At 43.5% G+C, this 24,513-nt stretch overlaps 1 protein-coding gene across 2 annotated transcripts in view; it reads right to left on the reverse strand.

The window, feature by feature from the left end:
* Positions 1 to 24,513, reverse strand: part of SLC17A5 (solute carrier family 17 member 5) — a 52,446-nt gene that overhangs the window by 19,723 nt on the left and 8,210 nt on the right. Inside the window, exons 2-8 of one of the 2 annotated variants that reach the window (XM_029065079.2) lie at positions 21,608 to 21,804; positions 19,679 to 19,912; positions 14,393 to 14,480; positions 10,031 to 10,117; positions 8,822 to 8,940; positions 6,766 to 6,924; positions 2,933 to 3,065 (exon numbers count right to left, since the gene is read on the reverse strand). In XM_029065079.2, coding sequence (XP_028920912.1) covers positions 2,933 to 3,065; positions 6,766 to 6,924; positions 8,822 to 8,940; positions 10,031 to 10,117; positions 14,393 to 14,480; positions 19,679 to 19,912; positions 21,608 to 21,804 — 1,017 coding nt within the window. The remainder of the gene's footprint in view (positions 1 to 2,932; positions 3,066 to 6,765; positions 6,925 to 8,821; positions 8,941 to 10,030; positions 10,118 to 14,392; positions 14,481 to 19,678; positions 19,913 to 21,607; positions 21,805 to 24,513) is intronic. The other variant, XM_029065089.2, reaches the window with a different exon arrangement.

Consider the following 24,513-nt stretch of genomic DNA (forward strand, 5'->3'; position numbering starts at 1 on the left):
CTCGGTGACATCTGTCAAATGGGGATGAAGACTGTGAGGCTCACGTGGGACAACCTGATGACCCTGTATCTCCCCCAGCGCTTAGAACAGTGCTCTGCACATAGTAAGCGCTTAACAAATGCCAATATTATTATTATTATATTATTGTGTTTCCTTGGAGAGGCTAAAAAGAGAAGTGGGGCCCAGTGTGGGTTTGATGTCATGCTGCGCTTTGGTGATACCGCCACCTAGTGTTGCAGTCCTGCTCTACAATCATCCCGAAAGTTTGGGCAGCAAACACCTCCAAAGCCTCCTCTCCTGACTTTTCCTTCATTTATTCATTCAATCGTATTTATTGAGTGCTGTGTGCTGACCACCGTACTAAGCGCTTGGAAAGGACAATTCGGCAACAGAGACAATCCCTACCCAACAACGGGCTCGCAGTCTGGAAGGGGGAGACAGACAACAAAACAAGTAGTCAGGCATCACTACCATCAAAATAAATAGAATTATAGGTATAGACACATCATTAATAAAATAGAGTAATACGTAAAAATATACACAAGTGCTGTGGGGAGGGGAAGGGGGAGAGCAGATGGAGTAGGGGCGATGGGGAGGGGAGAAAAAGCAGAGGAAAAGGGGGACTCAGTCTGGGAAGGCTCCTGGAGGAGGTGAGCTCTCAGTAAGGCTTTGAAGAGGGGAAGAGAGCTAGCTTGGCGGAGCTGAGGAGGAAGGGCATTCCAGGACAGCGGTAGGACGTGGGCCAGGGGTCGACGGCGGGACAGGCAAGAATGAGGCACCGTGAGGAGGTGAGCTGCAGAGGAGAGGAGTGTACGGGCTGGCCTGTAGACAGAGAGAAGGGAGGTGAGGTAGGAGAGGCAAGGTGATGGAGATCTTTGAGGCCAACAGTGAGGAGTTTTTGCTTCATGAGCAGGTTGATAGGCAACCACTGGAGGTTTTTGAGGAGGGGAGTGACATGCCCAGAGCGTTTCTGTAGAAAGATAATCTGGGCAGCAGAGTCAAGTACAGACTGAAGCGGGGAGAGACAGGAGAAAGGGAGATCAGAAAAGAGGCTGATGCAGTAATCCAGCCAGGATATGATGAGAGATTGTACCAGCAAGGTAGCAGTTTGGATGGAGAGGGAAGGGCGGATCTTGGCCATGTCGTGAAGGTGAGACTGGCAGGCTTTGGTGACGGATTGGATGTGTGGGGTGAATGAGAGAGCCGAGTCAAGGATGACGCCAAGGCTGCTGGCTTGTGAGACGGGAAGGATGGTAGTGCTGTCCATAGTGATGGGAAAGTCAGGGAGAGGAAAGGGTTTAGGAGAAAAGATAAGAACACTCTTGGACATGTTGAGTTTTAGGAGGCAGGCGGACATCCAGGTGGAGATGTACTGAAGGTAGGAGGAGATATGACCCTGGAGGGAGGGAGAGAGAAGAGAGGAGGAGATATAGATTTGGGTGTCACCTGCGAAGAGATGATAGTCGAAGCCGTGGGAGCGAATGATTTTATCAAGGGAGTATAGATGGAGAACAGAAGGGGACCAAGAACTGACCCCTACAGTTAGGGAATGGGATGGGGAGGAGAAGCCCCTGAAGTAGACTGAGAATGAATGGCCAGAGAGATGAGGAGAGGACGGAGTCTGTGAAGCCAAGGCTGGGGTTCAGAGATGGAGCAGGTTCCTAAAGGTAGTGATGGTCAGCGGCCTGGAGAGTTACAGCAGAGGAGCCGAAGTGATGGGCCACTCATCACGATCCATGACCACCCCCGCCCCACAGCACTTATGTATATATGTATAGATCTCTAATTATATTTATTTACATTGATGCCTGTTTCCTTGTTTTGATGTCTGCCCCGTTCTAGACTGTAAGCTCGGTGTGGGTAGGGACTGTCTCTACATTCAATTGTTGAACTGTACTTTCCAAGCACTTAGTGCAGCACTATGCACACAGTAAGCGCTCAACAAATGATTGAATGAATGAATGATTGACTTAGAATTTCATCCTAATGTTAGGAAAAAGATACAAGTATGGACATTCCTGGAGGATGGACGTACAAAGCGAATAATATAAGTGGTCCTAATATAGAGCCAGTGGAAATTAGGGAGAGTTACCAGCACACAACGACAATAGATGCTTTAGCTAGGGCACAGTTCATCTTGTTGTGGGCAGGTAATGTGTCTGTTTATTGTTGTATTGTACTCTCCCAAATGCTTAGTACAGTGCTCCACACACAGTAAGTGCTCAATAAATACGACTGGATGAATTTGATATCTGTTGGCCACCTACGTAGCACACTGTGCTAAGCACTTGGAAGGGGACAAGAGAAGTAAAACATACTGTGAGGAGGAGAAAAATATGAAATCTTTGGGGAAGAGTAATGGAGATTTGGAAAATACAGCATCTAAGACAATCCAAAAGTAAATATAGGTTGTTGCAGATTATAAAAACACGTTCCTATCAACATACAGAAAATATCAAATAGTAGACTCATTCATACTCACCAACTTAGGGATAGTCTGCATAGTAAATGAATAATATTTCTTATTTAGTTATAATGCAATCACTTAAAATTTCAAGGCAAAGAACGAGTCTCAAGTTAAAATTAACACTACTTTTAGGAAACTATATCTCCCACCTATAAATAATTTACATGTAAATTTTAAAATTTAAATATGAACAATTCAAATTCACATGGGAGGTATTGTTCAACAAATGTAAGCCATTTTTGCTGTCATTTGCTAGATGCTGAACTAGAGAAACAGATTAACGGCTTAATCCTTAAAATATATAGACAGTTACAAGCATTATATAGACTCTGTTACAGTAACAGTGTTAGGATACTCTGTCAAGAAACGTAAATACTATAAATGGCAAACAGGCTGACACTTGTTTTGACTCGCACAACCTAATCCTGAAAAGGGATGAAAGGAGGAATATCATACTTCACCTACCTATTAGGCTAAATGTTCGGCGGACACAAACAGTGGAAAATCTCCGCTTCTCCCGTAAGTAATCAGCAATTTGACCCGATAGGATTATACACAACCAACAGCCAAAATAAGGTAGGGCAGATAAAAATCCATTCTGGAAAAAACAAGCACATGTCATTGATGAAACAGTTATCACACATGTCATTGATGAAACAGTTAAAAACAAGCACCATGGCATATGTCAAATAAACCCAAGGAGAAGAGAGATTCCATTACACCGATAATAGATTAACTATTTAAACCTCAGAAATGAATTCTTCCTGTCCTTTGAACACGAGGTAAAAGATGAGAATGAACCTGAATTCAGAACCTCATCCCAACCCCTGGCCTGTCTGTATAGCAGGTCCACACTCAGAGCAGCCCTACACCTACTCTAGAGTTTCCTAGGATGTTTAGGAAGGGGGTATTTTCCAGCTAGGCGGGATCTTCCTTCTTTATGGATTGATACAGCTCCCAGGACAACAACTGACCTGGCTTCAGAGAGTGAGGAAGAAGTGAATGCCTTGACCTCATTCTTTTCTTTACTGACCTTTAAGCCTGATTCCAAAATACTACTGCTGTTTACACACCGACTTGGAAACTCTCAGTTACCTGAAAAATTGATTTATCCTTTTTTTAAAAGGCTATAACCCGAATTGAAATCCTGAAAAAAAAATGCTATTTCTAAGATAAAACTGTAGCAGATTTTACATCATCACCATAAGATGTAAAAATTAATAAACAGAAGTTTTTCAGCATAGAGAACACTTTTCTCCTCCAACCCTATCTGGCAGGATGCACTGACAGAAGCAACTAACTAATCAGAGGGTTCTGGCTTCCTGTTGCAAGTGGCCCATCTCTCCCTAGTTTCAACCCTTTTGCAGTTGCTAAAGATGCATTAGTGCTTTTTTGTAGGCTAGGCTGGGTCCTACGGCAGCTTTAAGAAGTGTTATTAAATAGGAAGGAGTTGGCTACTGCCGACAAGCCCAACATTTTCCTACAATAATGGCCTGGTGTTTCTTCTTATTCTTCAAAAGCTCAGTGTCAACTCCGGGGGATGTATTGGGTGGGGTCCCCAGGGATTAGTTCTGGGAATGATTCTATTCAACATCTTTTTGAGAAGCTGGAAGAAACAAAAGCCTACTACATTTACCAATGACTAATGACTACTCTCCCATCTTCAAACCCCTACTAAAATCATATCTCCTCCAGAAAGCCCTCCCTAACCTCATCGCTCCACCCTATTCTCCCTACCTTCCTCTGTTGCCTGATCAATGGTATTTATTGAGCCCTTACTGAGTGCAGAGCACTGTACTAAGTGCTTGGGAGAGTACAATACAAAAAAATTGGTAGATGCTCCCTGCCCACAAGGTGCTTAGTCTAGAGGAGGAGACAGACAGTAAAACAAATTATGGATATGTACATAAAGTGCTGTGTTAGACTGCACTCTCCCAAGAGCTTAGTACAGTGCTTTGCACACAATAAGTGCTCAATAAATGACTGAATGAACAGTGAGTGCTCAAAAAATAACTGAGTGGGGCTGAGGGAGGGTGAATATCGAGTGCTCAAAGGGTACAAGTCCAAGTACATACAGAGAGGAAGTCGGAAAAGATGGCTCAATCAGGGTGGGACTCTTAGGGGAGATATGATTTTTAATAAGACTTTGACAGTGAGGAGAGTGGTGGTCTGGCGTATATGGGGGTGGGAGAGGAAAGGAATTCCATCTAAGAGGGAGGACATGGGCAATGGGTCAGTGAGGAGACAGACAAGATTGAGGCACAGTGACGTTAGAAGAGTGAAGTGTGTGGGCCGGTATGTACTAGGAGATCAAGGAGGTAAGGTAGGAGGGACAAGTTAATTGAGTGCTTTAAAGCCAAAGGTAAGGAGTTTTTATTTGATGTGTGGATGAAAGGGCAACCACTGGAGGTTCCTGAGGAGTGGAGACAACTTTTTTTTTTTAGAAAAATGATCTGGGCAGCAGAGTGAAATATGGACTGGAATGGGGAGAGACAGGAGGCAGGGAGGGAACTGAGGAGACTGATGCAGTAGTCAAAGCTGAATAAATCCACATCCCCTAAGTAAGGCAGGAAAGGAGAAGGGGGAAGATGAGAGAAGAGGAAAACTGGGAAGGAGGAGGCAGGAAGATGGGGAGGAGGAAGAAGAGAAGAATGCAGGGGGAGGTGGGGGAAAGTGGAAGAATGGGGAGCCAGAGGGTAAGGAAGGAGAAGGGAGGGTCAAGGGTTTAAATTTACCCCCACGATTTAAAGAGGACTAGAAAAACTGGAGTGGGTCCTCAACAACAGGCCTGCACCTCCACAACTTACCTGATCCAGGGACACCTGCAAAGACCCACGAACATGGACGAATTGGGTGTGGGTAAAGGGCAAGCAATGACGACTCACTAAATCACAACCAAGATCATATAATCAGCCTATGATGCTAGAGAAGCAAACTGCATTTCCTAAAACTGCAACAGATCCCCAAATCCTAAGAGGGTAAAGAAAGGCCAGCCTACGTCATATGGATGATCCATATTGCCCTGTCATTTGGTCAGCAGCAGCAGCAGCACCGAAAGATGCTTGGAGAAAGAACATGCTAATTGCCCTTATTGTCATAAATCCTTATGGCTAAGGATGCATTTTCTTTCCCAGAATAAGAGGCCTTCCCAGACTAAGCCCCACTTTTCCTCGTCTCGCATGCCCTTCCACATCTCCCCTCTCCCTGCCCCATAGCACTTATGTATATATGTATATATCTATAATTTTATTTATTTATACTGATGCCTGTTTACTGGTATTGATGTCTGTCTTGCCCCCTCTAGACTGTGAGCTCGTTGTAGGCAGGGATGGACTCTCTCTATTGCTGCATTGTACTTTCCAAGCACTTAATACAGTGTTCTGCACACAGTAAGTGCTCAATGAATATGATTGAATGAATTTTCCCTTATTAACCTCTATAGCATGGCTTAATAGAAAGAGCAGGAGACTGGAAGTCAGGAGAGCCAAGCTGTACTTCTAACTCTGCCACTGGATAGCTGTGTGATTTGGGACAAGTCACAACCTCTCTGTGCCACTCCCTTTTAAACTCAGCCCCATGTATGACAAGGACAGTGTTCTATGTGGTTATCTTGTATCTACCTCAGTGTTTACCACAGGGCTTGGTACAAAATAAACACTTCATAAATACCGTCATTACTAGAGACCTGTCTCCCAACAGATTTGGCTAAAAATTGCTCCCCTGCCCCCACAGAAAGCAGATCTCAACTTCCTGTTCTGAGATTCTAACTTGTGCATGCAAAAAAAAAAAAAGGGGGAATCTTCAAATTAGCAGTCTATTCTCTAACAAATTAGTCATGAAAACACTTCTTTATTGATAAGTCTAATCAATCAACTGCATTTATTGAGCGCTTACTGTACACGGAGTACTGTACTAAGCACTCAGGAGAGTGCAATATAACAGAGTTGGTAGACACAGTCCCTTCCCACAAGTTTACTGCCTAACCATCTTTTGATGGGACTGAGTACATTTCAAATCTGAGGATAATTTCTAAATTTTCCTTCAAGTTTCTTTTCATTTCAGTTTAATACGACCAAGTACATACACTCGGTCTGCCGGAATGCATGTTTTCACTAGCATTTTGGCTAGAACACAGTGGTACAATTTAGGGAAGTTTCTTCTGACAATATGACTCGATGTGACGTAGCCCAACACCGGCAGAAATCGATGCAAAATTGCAAAAGCCGCGATAGAGGAGAACTAGGCAATTAAAGACATGCACACATGAAATAGACTTATTAAGTCTATTTTCTTCTCACCTCTTGAGCATCAAATCGAAGAATCTCCTTCATATAGGTCGGCAGTAATGTCAATAAAGTATAAAAAGTCCAGTTGTAAGAAAAATGGGCAACAACAATAGCCCAAAGTGGAACGGATTTCAGCATGGGTTTCCATGGCACTGATTTCTGGGTTGAAAGCTAAAGAAAAGAAGCACAATATTAAGTCAACACATAGCAGTGTTTAGAGATAGGAAATCTTCACTAAAACTTCCTTCCATTTTAGGCCTCATGCTCAAAGTGAGTTCTTTCATTCATTCATTAGTATTTATTGAGCGCTTACTATGTGCAGAGCACTGTACTAAGCGCTTGGAATGTACAAATTGGTAACAGATAGAGACAGTCCCTGCCCTTTGACGGGCTTACAGTCTAATCGGGGGAGACGGACAGACAAGAACAAAAGCAATAAATAGAATCAAGGGGGTGAACATCTCATTGAAACAATAGCAAATAAATGTAATCAAGGCGATGTTCATTTCATTAACAAAATAGTTCTGTTCTACTAGAATCATATGTTTTTACAGTTAGTGCAGAAAACACCTTTCTACTTAAAATAAGGTACAGTCTTCTCCCTTGACACAGTCTTTGTCCACCAGTTTTCACTTGCAAAATTTTATTTTGAACATTAAGAATTCAAAAATCTCAAGAGGCACTTCCTAAATTGAGAGTTCCCATTAAGAACCTGGGTTCTAATCCCAGATCTGCCACTTGCCTGCTGTGTGACCTTGGGCATGTCACTTCACCTCTCTGTGCCTCAGTTACCATATCTGTAAAATGGGGATTAAGACAGAGAGCCCCATGTGGGACATGGACTGTGTCCAATCTGATTAGCTTGTATTGACCCCAGTGCTTAGTACAGTTTCTGGCACATAAGCAGTGTAGCTCAGTGGAAAGAGCCTGGGCTTCAGAGTCAGAGGTCATGGGTTCGACTCCCGGCTCCGCCACTTGTCAGCTGTGTGACTGTGGGCACGTCACTTCACTTCTCTGTGCCTCAGTTACCTCATCTGTAAAATGGGGATTAACTGTGAGCCTCACGTGGGACAACCTGATTACCCTGTATCTACCCCAGCGCTTAGAACAGTCCTCTGCACATAGTAAGTGCTTAACAAATACCAACATTATTGTTATTATTATTATTAAGCAGCACTTAAATACCATTAAAAAAATGGAATTACCTCCACTACCTCCTCAAATTAAGTATACTGCAATCTTCCCCACATTCAAGCCTTCTCTGACTCATTCTTTACTTTCCTGATCGCATCACTTGCATACATATGTTTAGTTTTGTAACTCTCCAACTGCTTACTTTTGCTCTTATCTTATCTACGCTCTTACTCTTTCATCTATTTCATATCTGGCAATTTTTATCTGCTTAGCTCCCTACAAAAGGCTGTCAGCTCCTTGAGGGCAGGAACCATATCTCACTTTTGGGTCACTTTCCCCAGCATCAGACTAGGTTTTGGGTGGCGGAGAGCCTTGGTCAATCGATCAATCCTATTTATTGAGCATTTACTGTGTGCAGGGCACTGTTCTAAAGCACTTGAGAGAGTACAACACAATATAAGAGACATATTCCCTGCCCACAACGAGCCTACAGTCTAGATGGAGAAAGACCCATCAATATAATTATATTTAGGATGGTTTTGGAGTCCTTGCCTCAGCCTCCTGATCTGTTCCACCTGAGCTCTCTTTCTGCCCATGTGGACAGGTAGTGCTGGTTATGACCACTGCAATACTGATGGGGCAGGTAGTGGAGAGAAGTTATAACAATAATTTTCTTTACTCCACAACTATAGTCACAGGAGTTTAAGACCACCTTCAAACACCCCGAAAGCCTAAAAAAAAAAAGAACCCAGTACCACCTTGCAGCCCTGGGATTCCTCCACCCAAGGCTCTATGTGCTAACACCTGGGAAGCTTGTGTGGTACGCTTACCCTCCTCCAGCTCCTGTTCATTTCTGCATTGGATTTGTCAACAGAAAGTAAATTTGCTCTTTTTTCTTTGATAGGAAGGCTAACCGTAGGCTGATGCTCCATACCTGGTTTTTTAGGGATGAAAGAATGTATTCCTTTTCAGACTGAGAGATGGTCTTGTGAGTGTCTGGTGTATCGCTAACCAACCAGATCCATAAAACGAACCAAAATACTCCAACTGTACCTGAAAATGGCAACGTGCATTTTAAAAAATTCTAACCATGATAAAAATAATTGGACTACTCCCTCTTAGATTGCTTGGGTGGGATAGGGACTGTCTCCAATTTGATTTTCTTCTATCAACCCACATGCTTACCACAGTGCTTACCAAATAGTGAACACTGGATAAATATCAAAATAAAAACTATCATCATTAACAACTAGAGGGATGAAAGGATTTTCTCAAATCGAGAGAGCTGAATTCACAGCTAAAATTTTTTAAAGTTTTTATTACTGTTTTTTTAACGTAAACTAATAGAGCCCTCCTTGTAGGCAAAATCACTGACATTGTAACAGCTTCCTTCCAGGCCTCCTCTCAATCTAATTTCATTGAATGGATTCTGTTCTTTCACATTTGTAAAGCAGACAAAACTTGTGGACATATGGCTTAGCCTGGTAAGTCATCCCAATCAAAACGATTCCCTGCACTTTTCACATGCAGCATGTGATTCCTTTTTTGCTTTGCAGTGGAATTTCCTGTCTCCTCAGACATGTGATCACCACGCGCTTAAAGTGGAAAATATCTGAACGGCAGCCTTATTAAAAATCATCTTGTGGCTAGGATTTTGAAAAGACGGAAGCCGGCCTTGAACCAAAAAAAAAAAAAAAAAACAAACAGAACAAGGTGAGCGATTGCTTAGTCGTAAATTGCAAATCTGAAATACTTTCAAATAGCAGTTTCTGTTGAAAACAAGCTCTCCTACCTGTTGCAATTGTGACTCGTGAGTGCTATTTGAGGATCAAAGTCTAAGGGGCCCTCAGCAGTTTCTTTTGAGAAACATTCCCTTAATGAAAACTAAAGTTCATAACTTCAGAGCAGACCATACTGAAAGAAGTTCTCTGCCTCAGCCAGAAGAACAGGTTCTCTGAACGATTTTACTGAGGTGACGGTCAGCTGTATTGGATGCACAAGGCTTTGGGTTTCAGGAAGGATGGCTACAGTCTGCTTTCTTACGACACTTGAAAGATGGTGGTCAAAAAGTCTCTATTGGCTGAACATTTTGAATGTCTGAGCGTTATCAATTTCAAGGTGACCTAGAAGAAAATAAACTTACCAAAAAGGTAGAAGACGTAAATCCAATTCATATAGAAGCAAATTAGGCCAGACAATGGAAGAGACACCACTGTTCCTAGTTGTGCACCTAGAATGTTGCCAAACAAAAATGAAGAGTTTTTAATTTGCCAATTCCGAGCCAATTTAAGCAACAAGATGGATGTCCAAGAAAATATAAGCATTTCCGAACATATTTTTTCACTCTATATTCCCTATCTGTAACTTATTTTAAAGTCTGTCTCCCTGGCCGACTGAAAGCTTCTTGGGGGTAGGGATTGCATTTACCAACTCTGTTGTATTGTACTTTCCAAGTACTGTGCTCAGCTAACAGTAAATACCACTGATTATCTCAGTGTACGGAAATCGATACTGTACTTGTATCAACCACCTTTTACGACATTGAGATCCTACGGTTTTAAAGTCCACTGTTCTCTAAGTGTTAAAGGCATATAATTTGACAGTGTTGTGAGCCATTATAATAGCCTAGTAACTGTGACCTAGTAAATATTACACTGAGCTGGACAACAAATGCCTCCAAAGTCACATTTAAGAACCTTTGGGAATGGAAAATCAGGCCCACCAAAGCATATTCAAATAGACCTGTACAGAGAGCTCACTGATTCAACCAGAAACAAAATTATGCCTGAACTACAACACCCATGACAGTGTTTCACATAAATGAATCAATCAGATTTTTTGAGCACTTCCTGTGGGCAGGGCACTGTACTAACCACTTGGGAGAGTACAATATAATAGAGTTGGTAATAATAATGATGATGGTATTTGTTAAGAGCTTACTGTGTGCCAAGCACTGTTCTAAGTGCTGGAATAGATACAAGGTTAGCAGGTTGTCCCATAGTCTCATAATCTTGATCCCCCTTTTACAGATGAGGTAACTAAGGCACAGAGAAGTTAAGTGACTTGCCCAAAGTCACATAGCTGACAAGTGGTGGAGCCAGGATTAGAACCCATGATCTCTAACTCCCAAGCCCGGGCTCTCTCCACTTAGCCACGCTGCTTCTCTACATTCCCTGCCCACAAGGAGCTCACAGCCTAGAGGAGGAGACAGATATTAATATAAATAAATTATGGATAAGTGCTGTGGATGGGGTGAATAAATCATTACTACTGTTTTAGAATAAACATAAAATCCAAAATAAAAACAAACCAACACAAATCTACATATCATAAATCCAAGTGATTTAAATTAATTAATGAAATCAGGTTTTTAAAAGGTCCTGACAGACTCCATCTTGATTTAGCATCTACCCGGATCAACTTAATAATAGCAATAATGATAAACCTAATAACGCAGTCAAATACCAACAGTCACTTGGGAGTTCTCTTTTGAAGATTTTCAACAAACTGCAAGCATGACGTAACATCAGTGGGAATAGTATCCGTTCTGAGAAACTTAAAAAGTGGGCTGCTTATTAAAATCTCAAACACTTTCTTTCAAAGTGTGACGCAAATTACAGAATTTTTTTCAGCAACAATAGGCTAACTATGGAGCAATACATAGCCTGTGGTTATGGTTGAAACGGAAGATAATTGAAGCATTAATAACAGAACAAAGGGACATATCTGTAGGTAAATTCCCCTACAAAAACAGCTCGCCTTGCAACTCCAACCCTCTCCTATATAGCCGCTGTCAGCAGTCTCCTCCTTGCCTCTTCCCCTCCACACCAATTCATTCCCCTTCCCTGAACTGCAGCTAGAGAAGCTTCCGGCTTAGAGGCGCTTCCATTTTTTCTTCCCCACAAAAAAGTATGAACATTGCCCAACTCTCAAACTACACAGCTTTGGTCCTAGTGGTCACAGGTGTAGTTTGCCCGTCAACCTGACTTGGAAAGTTGGCAAAGCTCCACTACCTCTCTGACTCCATGCGTTTGCCGACATGTTCCTAGCTTCTTTCTGCGTTCTCCCCTTCTCCAGGACTTTTTATCCTTTTCTGGCATCCTCTCTTCTCAGTAGGCTGGGGTGGTTCTGGGGCCCTCCAAGGGTCTCTCTGGGGTTTGTGGGACTTCAAAATCATTCCCAGCAGATGGGTACCCAAATGAGGCACCAATCCACCTAGGTCCAACCAGTCTCTCCACAGGGCATGGCCTCCACAGAGCAGGCCCCACAGGACAGACCTTCCACAGGGCAGCCCACAGCCAGGGCAAGCCCCCCAAAGGGCAGGACACTGACAGGGCAGGCCACAGATAGGGCAGGCTGCCAACGGGGCAGGCCCGCCACCGAGCAGGCCATCAACAGAGTAGGCGTCCCACAGGGCAGGCCACCCACACAGGCTGGTCTTCCAGGTCTGCTCCAAACCAATCCCTCCCAGAGTCCCCTCATCCCCTCTCCCTTTTTAAATGGTACTTGTTAAGCACTATGTGTTAAACACTGTTCTATGCGTAGATACAAGTGAACTAGGTTGGACACAGACCCCATCCCACATGGGGCTCATAGTTAAGTAGAAGGGAGAACAGGAGAACTGAGGCACAGAGAAGTTGAGGTCACTCAATCGTATTTATTGAGCACTTACTGTGTGCAAAGCATTGAACTAAGCACTTGTGTACTGTACTAAGTTCTTCGTTAAGTTGGTTAAGTTAAGCGACGGACACACAGCACGTATTTGGCAGAGCTAGGACTAGAACCCAGGTCCTCTAACTTCCAGGCCCGTGCTCCTTCCTCTAGGCCACATTTCTGTGCTACCCAGCTGTGTGGCTCAGCAGAGCAAGACTCTACTAGGGTCAGTCAGATTTTTGTCAGGCTTCCTAAAAAGCTTTACTTCGTCACACTACCTCTCTTTAAAGCTCTTCTAAAATCACATTCTCCTCCATGAACCTTCCTTTAAATTCCCCGTTGCAATCCTGACCACCCCAAACAACCCAGCTACCTTGACTGCATTTCAATTCATGTAGAGATGTGTCAGGAGGCAAGAAAATGATGATTAAGCTGTTTTAAATTACAAGATTAACATAATAAATTAACTCTCTATAACTTGAGTCACAGTACTCCTTGAGCTCTAGGTTTTTCGCCAGTCATTTCCTCCAGAACCATGACCTGCTGTAGCCACACTCCTATCACTGGAAAAATGCTCCCTAATTTCCTCATAATACTCTAGCCAAAACTCATAGTGAAAACACCTATGGGTGTTTTCTCCCTGACACTCAACCTGCTCAGTCTTTCCCTCGACATAAGAGGGAAGGGAGCTGACCGAGGAGAATGATTTGACATGCTACTCTGAACTCTCCCCCCTCTATGATGAAACAGGGTCCAGGGGCAGAATAACAGTAATTCACCATCAGGGGTGCTGTCTTCATAGACAAAGGGCACTATCTTTGCAACATTTATTAAGCAATTCGAGCTGAAAAGGAATATACGGTGTGGTCCCTGGCCCTCAGGAGGCTCACAATCTAAAAATAAGGAAGCTGCATGGTCTAGTGGAAAGAGCACAGGCCTGCGAGTCAGAGGACCCGGGTTCTAATCCCGGCTCTGCCAAATGCTTGCTGTGTGACCTTGGGCAAGTCACAATTTCTCCATGCCTCAGTTCCGTTCTCCCTCCTACTTAGACTGTGAGCCCCATGCAGGATAGGGACTGCGTCCAACCTCTCACCTCAGTGCTTAGAACAGTGTTTGACACATAGTAGGTGTTTCACAAATACCATTAAAAAAAATAATAAAACAGGGGAGGAAACTGATGACAGCCCCAGTAAGGAAGGTGAAACAAAAATACAAAGCCAACCAAAAGACAGCAAGGACAGGGATAAAGAAAAGAAATAGAAAAAGATGACTAGGAGGCTGTGGTTAGAGGAGCAGATTTTTGGGCTCCTCATGGTTCAGAGTCCAACAGTCCCAGCCGCTGCCATAATAATAATAATGTTGGTATTTGTTAAGCGCTTACTATGTGCAGAGCACTGTTCTAAGCGCTGGGGTAGATATAGGGTGAACAGGTTGTCCCACGTGGGGCTCACAGTTTTTTAATCCCCATTTTACAAATGAGGTAACTGAGGCACAGAGGAGTTAAGTGACTTGCCCACAGTCACACAGTTGACAAGTGGCAGAGCCGAGATTCAAACCCATGATCTCTGACTCCCAAGCCTGGGCTCTTTCCACTGAGCCACATTGCCATCACAGCAGCCGCAGCCTTTCTATCCTTAGAAACCTCGTGGAAGCCCCAAGATGCTGACATTGCTAATTTTCTTTCCATGTCGCCATGAGGAAGTTAGGAACAAGTGGCCAGGATAAAAAGGCACAAGAAAGCAGAAGGGGGAAGTCCAGCGGCAACTTGCCTCAGCTCTGCAGGCAGTCTATTTACACACAGACTTGAAAATTAACCACCTATTATTCTACTTCAAAAAGCGTTTAGTCTCACCTGCATAAGAAATACTAAGAAGCTTGCTGCGCTCTAGAGGGGGAGCCCAAGAAGCCCACATGGCATGCATCGCGGGGAACGTGACACCCTGAAAAACAAAAGATCGTTTATTGAAAGATTTTCTAGTTAGTCTTTACTGAGCCACATAAATCTACTCATCTAGCTAGCTATTCAAAAGGTTCTTAGGCTGAGATGATTTCTTCTAACTATGCAAAGACAGTAAGAGCAGTCATGTACTTAGATAGCCATCCCACCACCAAACTTTTCTTTAAAAGTTTACTCTGTATACAGGAAGCACTCAATGAATATGGTTAATTGATTTAGCACTCCAAAGTGTCTTCAGGACCATGTTCACACCACATGGAACACTTACTGTTCTTGCTATGGAAGCAAAAGACAATTAATCAATCACATAGATCGTTCATTAAATAGTATTTATTGAGCACTGACTGTAATCATATAAATCATTCATTAAATAATATTTATTGAGTGCTTACTGTGTGCAGAGCACTCTACTAAGCACTTGGGAAAGTATAATAACAGTGACATTCCCTGACCACAACGAGCTTACAGTCTAGAGGTGGGGAGACAGACATCAACACAAATACATAAAATTACAGATGTGCACATAAGTGCTGTGGGGCTGGGAGGGGGGAAGAGCAAAGGGAACAAGTCAGAAGGGAGTGGGAGAAGAGGAAAAGTAGAAGATGGGAGATGAAGGCTTAGTCAAGGAAGGCCTCTTGGAGGAGATGTGCCTTCAATAAGGCTTTAAAGATGGGAGTGAGTAATGCCTGTTGGATTTGAGGAGGGAGGATGCTCCAGGGCCAGAGACAGGACGTGGGCTGGGGCTGGTAGCAAAACAGATGAGATGGAGGCACAGTGAGAAGGTTAGCACTAGAAGAGTGAAGTGTGTGGGCTGGGCTGTAGAAGAGAAGCAAGGTGAAGTAGGAGGGGACAAGGTGGTGGACTGCTTTACAGCCAATGGTGAGGAGGTCTTGTGTGATACGGAGGTGGATGGGCAACCACTGGAGTTTCTTGAGAAGCGGGTGACATGTCCTGAACGTTTCTGTCGAAAAATGATCTGGGCAGCAGAGTGAAGTATGGACTGGAGTGGGGAGAGACAGGAGGTTGGGAGGTCAGAAAGGAGGCTGATTCAGTATTCCAGGTGGAAAGGAAGAGTGACTGTATTAACATGGTAGCAATTTGAATGAAGAGCAAAGGGAAGATTTTAGAGATACTGTGAAGGTGGGACCCACAGGATTTTGTGACGGATTGAATGTGTGGGTTGAAAGAGAAAAAGGAGTCAAGGATAATGCCAAGGTTATGGGCTTGTGAGACAGAAAGGATGGTGGTGATGATGGCGGTGGGAAAGTCAGGGGAAGGACAGGGTTTGGGTGGGAAGAAGGAGCTCTGTTTGGACATGCGAAGTTTGAGGTGACGCGAGGACATGCAAATAGAGATGTCTTTCATTCATTCATTCAATAGTATTTATTGAGCGCTTACTATGTGCAGAGCACTGTACTAAGCGCTTGGGATGAACAAGTCGGCAACAGATAGAGACAGTCCCTGCCGTTTGACGGGCTTACGGTCTAATCGGGGGAGACGGACAGACAAGAACAATGGCACTAAACAGCGTCAAGGGGAAGAACATCTCGTAAAAACAATGGCAACTAAATAGAATCAAGGCGATGTACAATTCATTAACAAAATAAATAGGGTAACGAAAATATATACAGTTGAGCGGACGGGTACAGTGCTGTGGGGATGGGAAGGGAGAGGTGGAGGAGCAGAGGGAAAAGGGGAAAATGAGGCTTTAGCTGCGGAGAGGTAAAGGGGGGATGGCAGAGGGAGTAGAGGGGGAAGAGGAGCTCAGTCTGGGAAGGCCTCTTGGAGGAGGTGATTTTTAAGTAAGGTTTTGAAGAGGGAAAGAGAATCAGTTTGGCGGAGGTGAGGAGGGAGGGCGTTCCAGGACCGCGGGAGGACGTGACCCAGGGGTCGACGGCGGGATAGGCGAGACCGAGGGACGGCGAGGAGGTGGGCGGCAGAGGAGCGGAGCGTGCGGGGTGGGCGGTAGAAAGAGAGAAGGGAGGAGAGGTAGGAAGGGGCAAGGTGATGGAGAGCCTTGAAGCCTAGAGTGAGGAGTTTTTGTTTGGAGCGGAGGTCGATAGGCAACCACTGGAGTTGTTTAAGAAGGGGAGTGACATGCCCAGTCTTCAAGGCAGGAGGAGATGCAAGACTGGAGAGAGGGAGAGAGATCTATATTATTGAGCTCCTACTGTGTGCAGGGCACTGTACTAAGCACTTGGGAGAGTATAACTACTACTCTCTCCTACAAATCTTAATTTGATATTTTTCCCATCCACCATTTAGCAGAGCACTATCTATGAGCACAATTTCACTAGAGGGAGCTCAACCTGTACTATAACCCACCAGTTGTGTTTTAGGAAAAAAAAAAGATGGTATTTGTTAAGCGCTTACAATGGGCCAGGCACTGTATTAAGTTCTGGGGTAGATATAAGCAAATTAGGTTGGACACTGCCCCTGTACCACATGGGACTCACAGACTCAAACCCCATTTTTATAGGTGAGGTAAATGAGGCCCAGAGAAGTAAAGTGCCTTGTCTGAGGTCACATAGCAGACAAGTGGCAGAGCCCAGATTAGAACCCATGACCTACCAATTCCCAGGCCCATGCTCTAACCACTACACCATGTTGCTTCTCCAGGCCATGCTTCCAAGTGCTTTGCAGAAAGGCTATTTTTAATTTCACCATGCCAAAAGGGCACGTGCTCATTCAAGACTGTTAAAATCAAGTCTGGAGAGGCCCAGATTTGACTCGCTTCTAATCAGTGCTTTGCAGCGGGGTCCTCGCAAAGCTTCCTGAAGCTTCTGCTGTTCCCGCTCTTACTCTCTGCTTCTCAATTTTCCTTCTCTCTGCTGTACTTCTGGAAAAAGGGATTTGGACACGTCAGAGTGGGCAGGCGGGGAGTTAAGGAATACCTAAGTCTTACAGAAAAAAGAAAAGAAAAAGCTGTCAAGGACAGTCTCTTTCCTGCACATGAAAGGGAAGGCCCAAAGGCTGAGTAGACTGAAAAATGGTAAATAAGTTTCAGTTTGAACACGTGCAAGCTAATGCACCTGAATAATCCAAACTGTACCTACATGATAGGTGGCAAGCACATGGAATTTGTTTGCATTGTAAGCTGTGCAGGTAAAAAAAAAATTAGTCATTTCAAAAGGAATTTGGACAAACTAATGGACAAATAATCCGCGATTTGCTAGAGGGAAAGTTAAGGATGTCAAGGAAAAAAGTTAGGATTTTTTTTTAATGGTATATGTTAAGCACTTGCTATGTGCCTGGCACTGTAATAAGCACTGGGGTAGATACAGACTAACCAGGGGGAATAAAGTCCCTGACCCAGAGGGTCTTACAGATATAATACAGATGATTATAATTACAGATGAGGTAATTGAAGCTCAGAAAAGTTAAGTGCCTTGTCCAAGGTCACACATCAGACAAGTGGCAGAATTGGGATAAGAATCCAGATCCTTCTGCTTCTCAGGGTTGTTTGATGGTACAACTGTTAAGCATTAGGATGGATGCAAAGGAGGGCGAACATCATACATTTCCCTCCTAATATCTTGTCGCCACTCTTACAGACAGAATACTGAGCTAGACGTACCACTCACTGGATCCAGGAATGACATACCTTATAGTCTTATGTAGGAGGAAAGATTGGAGAGAACTAAAAAGGCTGAATGGACTGAGAGAAAAAACAAACAAACAAAAGCACCTCAAAAGCTAAAGTTGTGTAGGTAAGGGTTGAAAGACCCTTTCCTCATAACACATACAATGAGAAAAGAAAATTATCGTGAATTTGAAAAGAAGGGGAAGTTTTTCTTAGGCTTATTCAGAAGAGAGGGTAGAGATGAATATGGGGCCTCCATACTGTATAACCCAACAGAAAGGAAGAGGATTGAGGGAAAAAAAACTGCTGAAGAAGCACAAAGTTAAAAGAAATGAAAAAGAGAAATACTGGTGGAGCAAGTAGGCTCACTGATAAATTTTACAATGCAAACCACGTCTTCAGTCATTGGCAAAAATTAGTAATACCATATTTGGAAAAAGGGTTTAGGAATTAGAGAGGAGGGTTTTTTTTTCCTTTGTTTTTGGTACCTCTCACAATGAATACGCTTGCAGTGAAGGTCAGGGAAAGCTCTGCTTGCAGCTATGGCCTACACAGAGGAGCTTAAATGAAGTGGGGGAGGACAGCTGGGTGGGGGAGGCCCAGACTTTCTACAATCAGCTCTCTCCAGCCTTTCAGTTGCTCCCTTCTCAAATGATCCCACTGTTGTTCTCTCCCCTGCTTTCTGCTGCTGGATGCTGCCTGGTCAGAAACTTGCATGTGTGAGCAGAAGTTTTAGTTAAGCGCTGTTCTTGCTATCAATATTTTAGAATATAAAGATCACAAATCTTTGCTTAGAAAAGCTAGAGTAAGAGATCAGTAAGCGAAAGAAGCAATCTTTTTTTTTGCACATCGCTTCTTATTCTACCACTTATTCTCTTCATTGCTAACTTTGCTTTAAAATGTTCATTGTTTAAAAGCTCAGTGAACTTATGCCATGAACCTTTTGGATGAAAGGCTCTATGAGACCCTAATAAGCAAGGGTCTCATAGACAAGATCTGAGAATTTTATGGAGCATTTTACTGCATTCAGTGTTCCGTTTACCGTAATTCAGTGCTACAGTTCAGTGTCTGTTTTTTGTTGTACTGTACTCTCCCAAGCACTTAGTACAATGCTCTGCACACAGTAAGCACTCAATCAATACAATTGATTGAATGAATAATTCATGAGAAAAATTGGAATTCTACCACGAATGATCAAATACAAGTTTTTTTTTTTTTTTTAACTGTTGGAAAGACAGGCGGCTGTTCGAGACTTACTTTAACAACGAAAATGACTAAAATGCATCAGTGAAATGCTAAATAAACATTAATCATTAACTTTAATCTCCAATTTCAGCAATACAGTGTTGCTGCCTCTAACTACAAAGTTTGGAGGCCACTGACCTATCTCTATTTATTCCCATGGTGAAAATTTGTACTGATATAGGCTACGAGGATAAGCCTCTAGTTTTCAGGGTACCCCTCTCTGATATTTGATTCCCAGTCCAGCCCTTCCTTTTCCACACTGAGCCTTTTCCATTTATTTTATTTTCTATTTTTAAGAGCGTGCACATAAAGAGGGCAAGGAGGAAAGGAATACGTAAAGAGAAATACATCACCTCTCCCAGGCCTTCCAATGCTCTGACTGCAATGAGGAAACCAACCCCTAAATCTGCAGCGAGGGGAGTAAACAAGGTGAAAACAGCCGTGCCAAGAATGCCAAATCCCAGTAACAGCTTCCCACCCACTCTACCGGCAACGTATCCACCAGGGATCTGAGTGATGATGTAACCGTAGAAGAAAGAGCCGAGAATCCATCCTTGAGTTTCTGCATCCCACGGGTATTTCTTTCCCTAAAAGAAAGTAATAAGGTCTATAGATTCTTCAATTCTTAACGTTCTGTCATTTCATTACGACACCCCGCCTGCCTCTCCCCTGGCCCTATGAAATGCCCTGGGCCCACAGTTTCAGTCTGATATGCTACAGTCAAGAAATGAAAACTTTGTGGTGAATGTAATAGCTCTAGGAATGCTGGTTCCTAACATCTCTGGGGAATATTTATCTTGCGAAGAGAACTGAAAGCAAAAACCTCAGGGAGGAAGTCATTACATAAAATGCTTTACGGTAAGCGTCCAAGGAACGGTGATTGCTTTAATAGTAATAATAATGTTGGTATTTGTTAAGCGCTTACTATGTGCAGAGCACTGTTCTAAGCACTGGGGTAGATGCAGGGTAATCAGGTTGTCCCACATGAGGCTCACAGTCTTAATCCCCATTTTACAGATGAGGGAACTGAGGCACAGAGAAGTTAAGTGACTTGACCACAGTCACAGAGCTGAGAAGTGGCAGAGCCGGGATTTGAACCCATGACCTCTTACTCCCAAGCCCGTGCTCTTTCCACTGAGCCATGCTGCTTCTTTAAAAGTATGACATCTGCCAAGTGGAAAGACCACGGGCCTGGGAGTCAGAGGACCTGGGTTCTAATCCAGACTCGGCCACGTACCTGCTGTGTGATCTTGGGCAAATCGCTTCACTTCTCTGTACCTCGGTTCGCTCATCTGCAAAATGGGGATTCAATACCTGTTCTTCCTCCTACGTTGTCTGTGAGCCCCACTTTGGACTTGATGAGCTTGTATCTGCCCTAGGATCTTGTAGAGCGCCAGGTACAGTGTTTGGCACCTGCTTTTCACGAATAGCGTAATAATCATTATTATTATAATATTAGGACAACTAGGCTCTTCATTCAGAAGGTGCTGCGCTCTATTCATAAATGCTTAAAATAGCCCCAGGTGGCAGGGGAACACATTCTGCCCTACTCCCTGATGGTAAACTCCCCTAAATCCTTTCCGTCCCTGTGACTTGGGAATGTGAGGAATGGGGGAAGGAAGGACACATGAGCCAAAGTAGCTCCTGACTTCGTTTCCAACCATCTACAAAACCGCCCACCTCTATTCATTCATTCAGTCGTATTTATTGAGCGCTTACTGTGTGCAGAGCACTGTTCTAAGCGCTTGGAAAACACAATACAACAATAGAGACAATCCCTGTCCACAATGGGCTTACAGTCTACAGAGGAGGAGAGAGACATCAAAACAAGTAAACAGGCATCAGTATAAATAGAATTATATACATAAATGTTGTGGGGAGAGGGTGGAAGAGCAAAGGGAGTGAGTCGAGGTGATACGGAAGGGAGAGGGAGCTGAGGAGAAAGCGGTTCAGTCTGGGAAGGCCTCTGGGAGGAGGTGAGTCTTCAGGAGGGCTTTGAAGGGAGAGAGGGAGAGGGATGGTTTGGCAGATTTGAGGAGGGAGAGTGTTCCAGGCCAGAGGTAGGACATTGGCCAAGGGTAGGTGGTGACAGTGCTCTGCACGCAATAAGCACTCAGCAAATATGATTGATTGACTGGGGCTGTCTTCCAATGGTAGATCTGACCCTCCCTGAGGAGCACAAAAAGCATGCTCAGAAAAGCCCACTTTTTTGAATTACAGAAATCATACACTGGCCATTTGAAAACTCAATTGCAAAGCTACATATTTTTAAAAAATCATACCTTTCCACTACGAGCAACATCTAGGGGAGCAGAATGATCAGGGCACACCTTGGAAGTTGTATTTGTTGGTAAACTTGTGTTTGATTCCACCATGTCCACTAAAGCAACGCTCAGATTCACTCGCAGTGCATAGAGAAGGAAGAATCCAAAGAAGGCTAATACTGCTAAATTGTAGCGAGTGGAGCAACACACAGGAACTGAAATAAAAAGAGGGAAAAGGAAATAATTAGGCATTAGCATAAATAATTAGACATTAGCATAGGCAAAGCATCAAAAATAATCTTATTTGGGGAAATATAAAATGGAAGTTCTTTATTTAAAAAAAATCTACTATGACTTCTGAGACCTAGGTAATGAATTTATGGTTTACACTGCCGGTGATTTCATTCCAATGATCGGAACCAATCAATTTACCCTTAAGTATTTCAAATTTTCAACAAGGGTGCATATCTGTAGGGTTGTTTCTTTTGTAATTTAAAGCAAGAACAAAGTGAAGGCTATTATGGGCATTTGTAAAGCGCTTACGACGTATCAAGCACTGTCCCACGTATCAAGCACTGTCCGACATGCGGGGGAAGACATAAGTTCATCAGATCAGACACAGTCCCTGTCCCACAAGAGGCTCACAGTCTAAGTAGGAGGCATCTATAGGAATTGTGATTTAGTAGTTGATTCACCTATTCAAAACCTTGGGAAGACTGGCGGTTGCTGGGGTACAGGAATGCCTTGGACTCAGACACGAGGAACCTGAAATTTTGCTCTTGGCCACAGTACCCTACTGAGTTTTGTTTCTATTCTGTGCATTTGACCTTGTTTTTCCAGCTGTTTTAGTGTTTTGTTTCAGCACTCCTTATGTGTCCAGTGACCGTCCCTTTGAGATCAGAGACTCTAAATCCCACCTCTGTATTCTTTCCCAGAACTCGATATAGTGATTCACACATTGTAACCTTGTAATAAATACTAGAATTTATATTATTGTAGAAATTTTATTTTAGAACATGGAAAATGGAACGTTACTACCCATGTTAAACAATAATAAAACTATGATAAAGCTTTTAAAATGTTTCATAAGAGAATCTTTTGAAATACCTGAATGGGCAAGATATTACAGTGAACTTAAAGTATACTACGTTAACATCTCTGCAGCTACACTGATTTTCTACTTTGTTGATTTATGCTTTAGGTGGTAAATTATAATCGCATACATATTTTTTTTTTTTAACAAATATGACACTTGGCTACTGGTACGATCAATTATGTCCTTGTTTTGCTTAACTGCATTTCGCAAGATTCGCCTTTCCAGAAAGATGCTCTTCCCCTGCACTTCTATTATCAACAACTGTTAAGGTTTTCCTCGTCATTCACTGAATTACCATTCACAATTTCCTTTAATTCAGTAACCTCTTTGGTGTCCAAATTTGGGTTTTCAGGCTTCTCGGCAGGGGTTCTGTCCTAGAAGCTTATTTATTAATGTATATTTACTCCCTCTGTGGCTGTAAGCTCCTTGTGAGCAGGGAATGTGTCTACTGACTCTATTGTATTGTTCTCTCCCAAGTGCTTAGTACAGTGCTCTGCACTCAGTAAGTGCCCAATAAATACCATTGACATTTACCTAGAACATAATGGAAGAAAAACTTTAATGAGGTTAATGGAATGAAATTGGTCCATCAGTTATCTTCAAAAATGTCCTTAGCAGCCATTTTTATTGTCATTATTGCATCACAAGACCTGGCTACTGCTAACTTCAGTTACACAGAGCATTAAAAACAGCCTCTAACTTTTCAAGGTATTTGCTAAGAGTCTGTGATGCTTCCTCAAGTGCTTACCCGCCATGGCAAATAGAGGTGGAAAGGCAAACATAACAGGTTGCCTTAAACCTTTCTAAACCTGGGAGGGGAAAAAAAACCCCACCAATGGCACTGGGAAATTGCGACTTGTAAACCCAGCTATTTCAATCAAAAGTATTCCTTAAGGATCAACTAGTAAGCACTGTATAGGGGTGTTTGCTGGGTGAGTCAGCCTTAGGTTGGTGGGTGGGAATTGCACCAGAACCACAAGTGAGAAAGTGGGGCCACCTCTCCATTCCTGACTCATCCCCAGGAGAAAGGTAGAGGAGTGAGAGGAAAGAAGAATGTGGGGAAGGAAAGAAGAAAGGGTGAGAAGAAGCAGAGAAGAGAGTCACAGGAGAGAAGAAAAAGCAACGCAGGGGAAGAGGTGCAAAATGAAAGGCGAGAGGAAAGGTTTCTTCCTCCTTGACCACCTCCAAAAGAAGCTCCTGTCAGTCTCAGGGAAGGCAGGGAAGCCGTCTTTACTGCTGCCAATCTTACCTCCTGGCATCGCCTCGCTTTTAACAAAGGCGTGTGAGGTGTTTGGAAGTTGCCCTCTTCCCCTGCCCAGAGCTAAGAGTGATCTAGCAAGCCCCAGGGAACTCTGAGACCTTCCGGAGCACAGAGTCCCCAGTACGTAGCGGGGAGAATATCATCTGTGCATCCCAGAGCTCCTTGACCATTTGCAAACCCGGTCCTGTGGCAGGAGTTGGGATCGGGGCAGGAAGAAAGCCTACCTCTCAGAGTTACAAAAATCAAGAGGGGGAGTCAGGTTGTGCTGCTCCGCAGGCCTGTAGCGGAACCGGGCTGGTTCAAGAGAGACTTTAATAATAATAATAATAATAATAATGTTGGCATTTGTTAGGCACTTACTATGTGCAGAGCACTGTTGTAAGCACTAGGGTAGATACAGGATCATCAGGTTGCCCCATGTGAGGCTCACAGTCTTAATCCCCATTTTACAGATGAGGTAACTGAGGCACGGAGAAGTTAAGTGACTTGCCCACAGTCACACAGTTGACAAGTGGCAGAGCCGGAATTCGAATTCATGACCCCTGACTCCCAAGCCCTTGCTCTTTC

Source organism: Ornithorhynchus anatinus, chromosome 1, assembly GCF_004115215.2.
Source record: "Ornithorhynchus anatinus isolate Pmale09 chromosome 1, mOrnAna1.pri.v4, whole genome shotgun sequence".
Lineage (NCBI taxonomy): Eukaryota > Metazoa > Chordata > Mammalia > Monotremata > Ornithorhynchidae > Ornithorhynchus > Ornithorhynchus anatinus.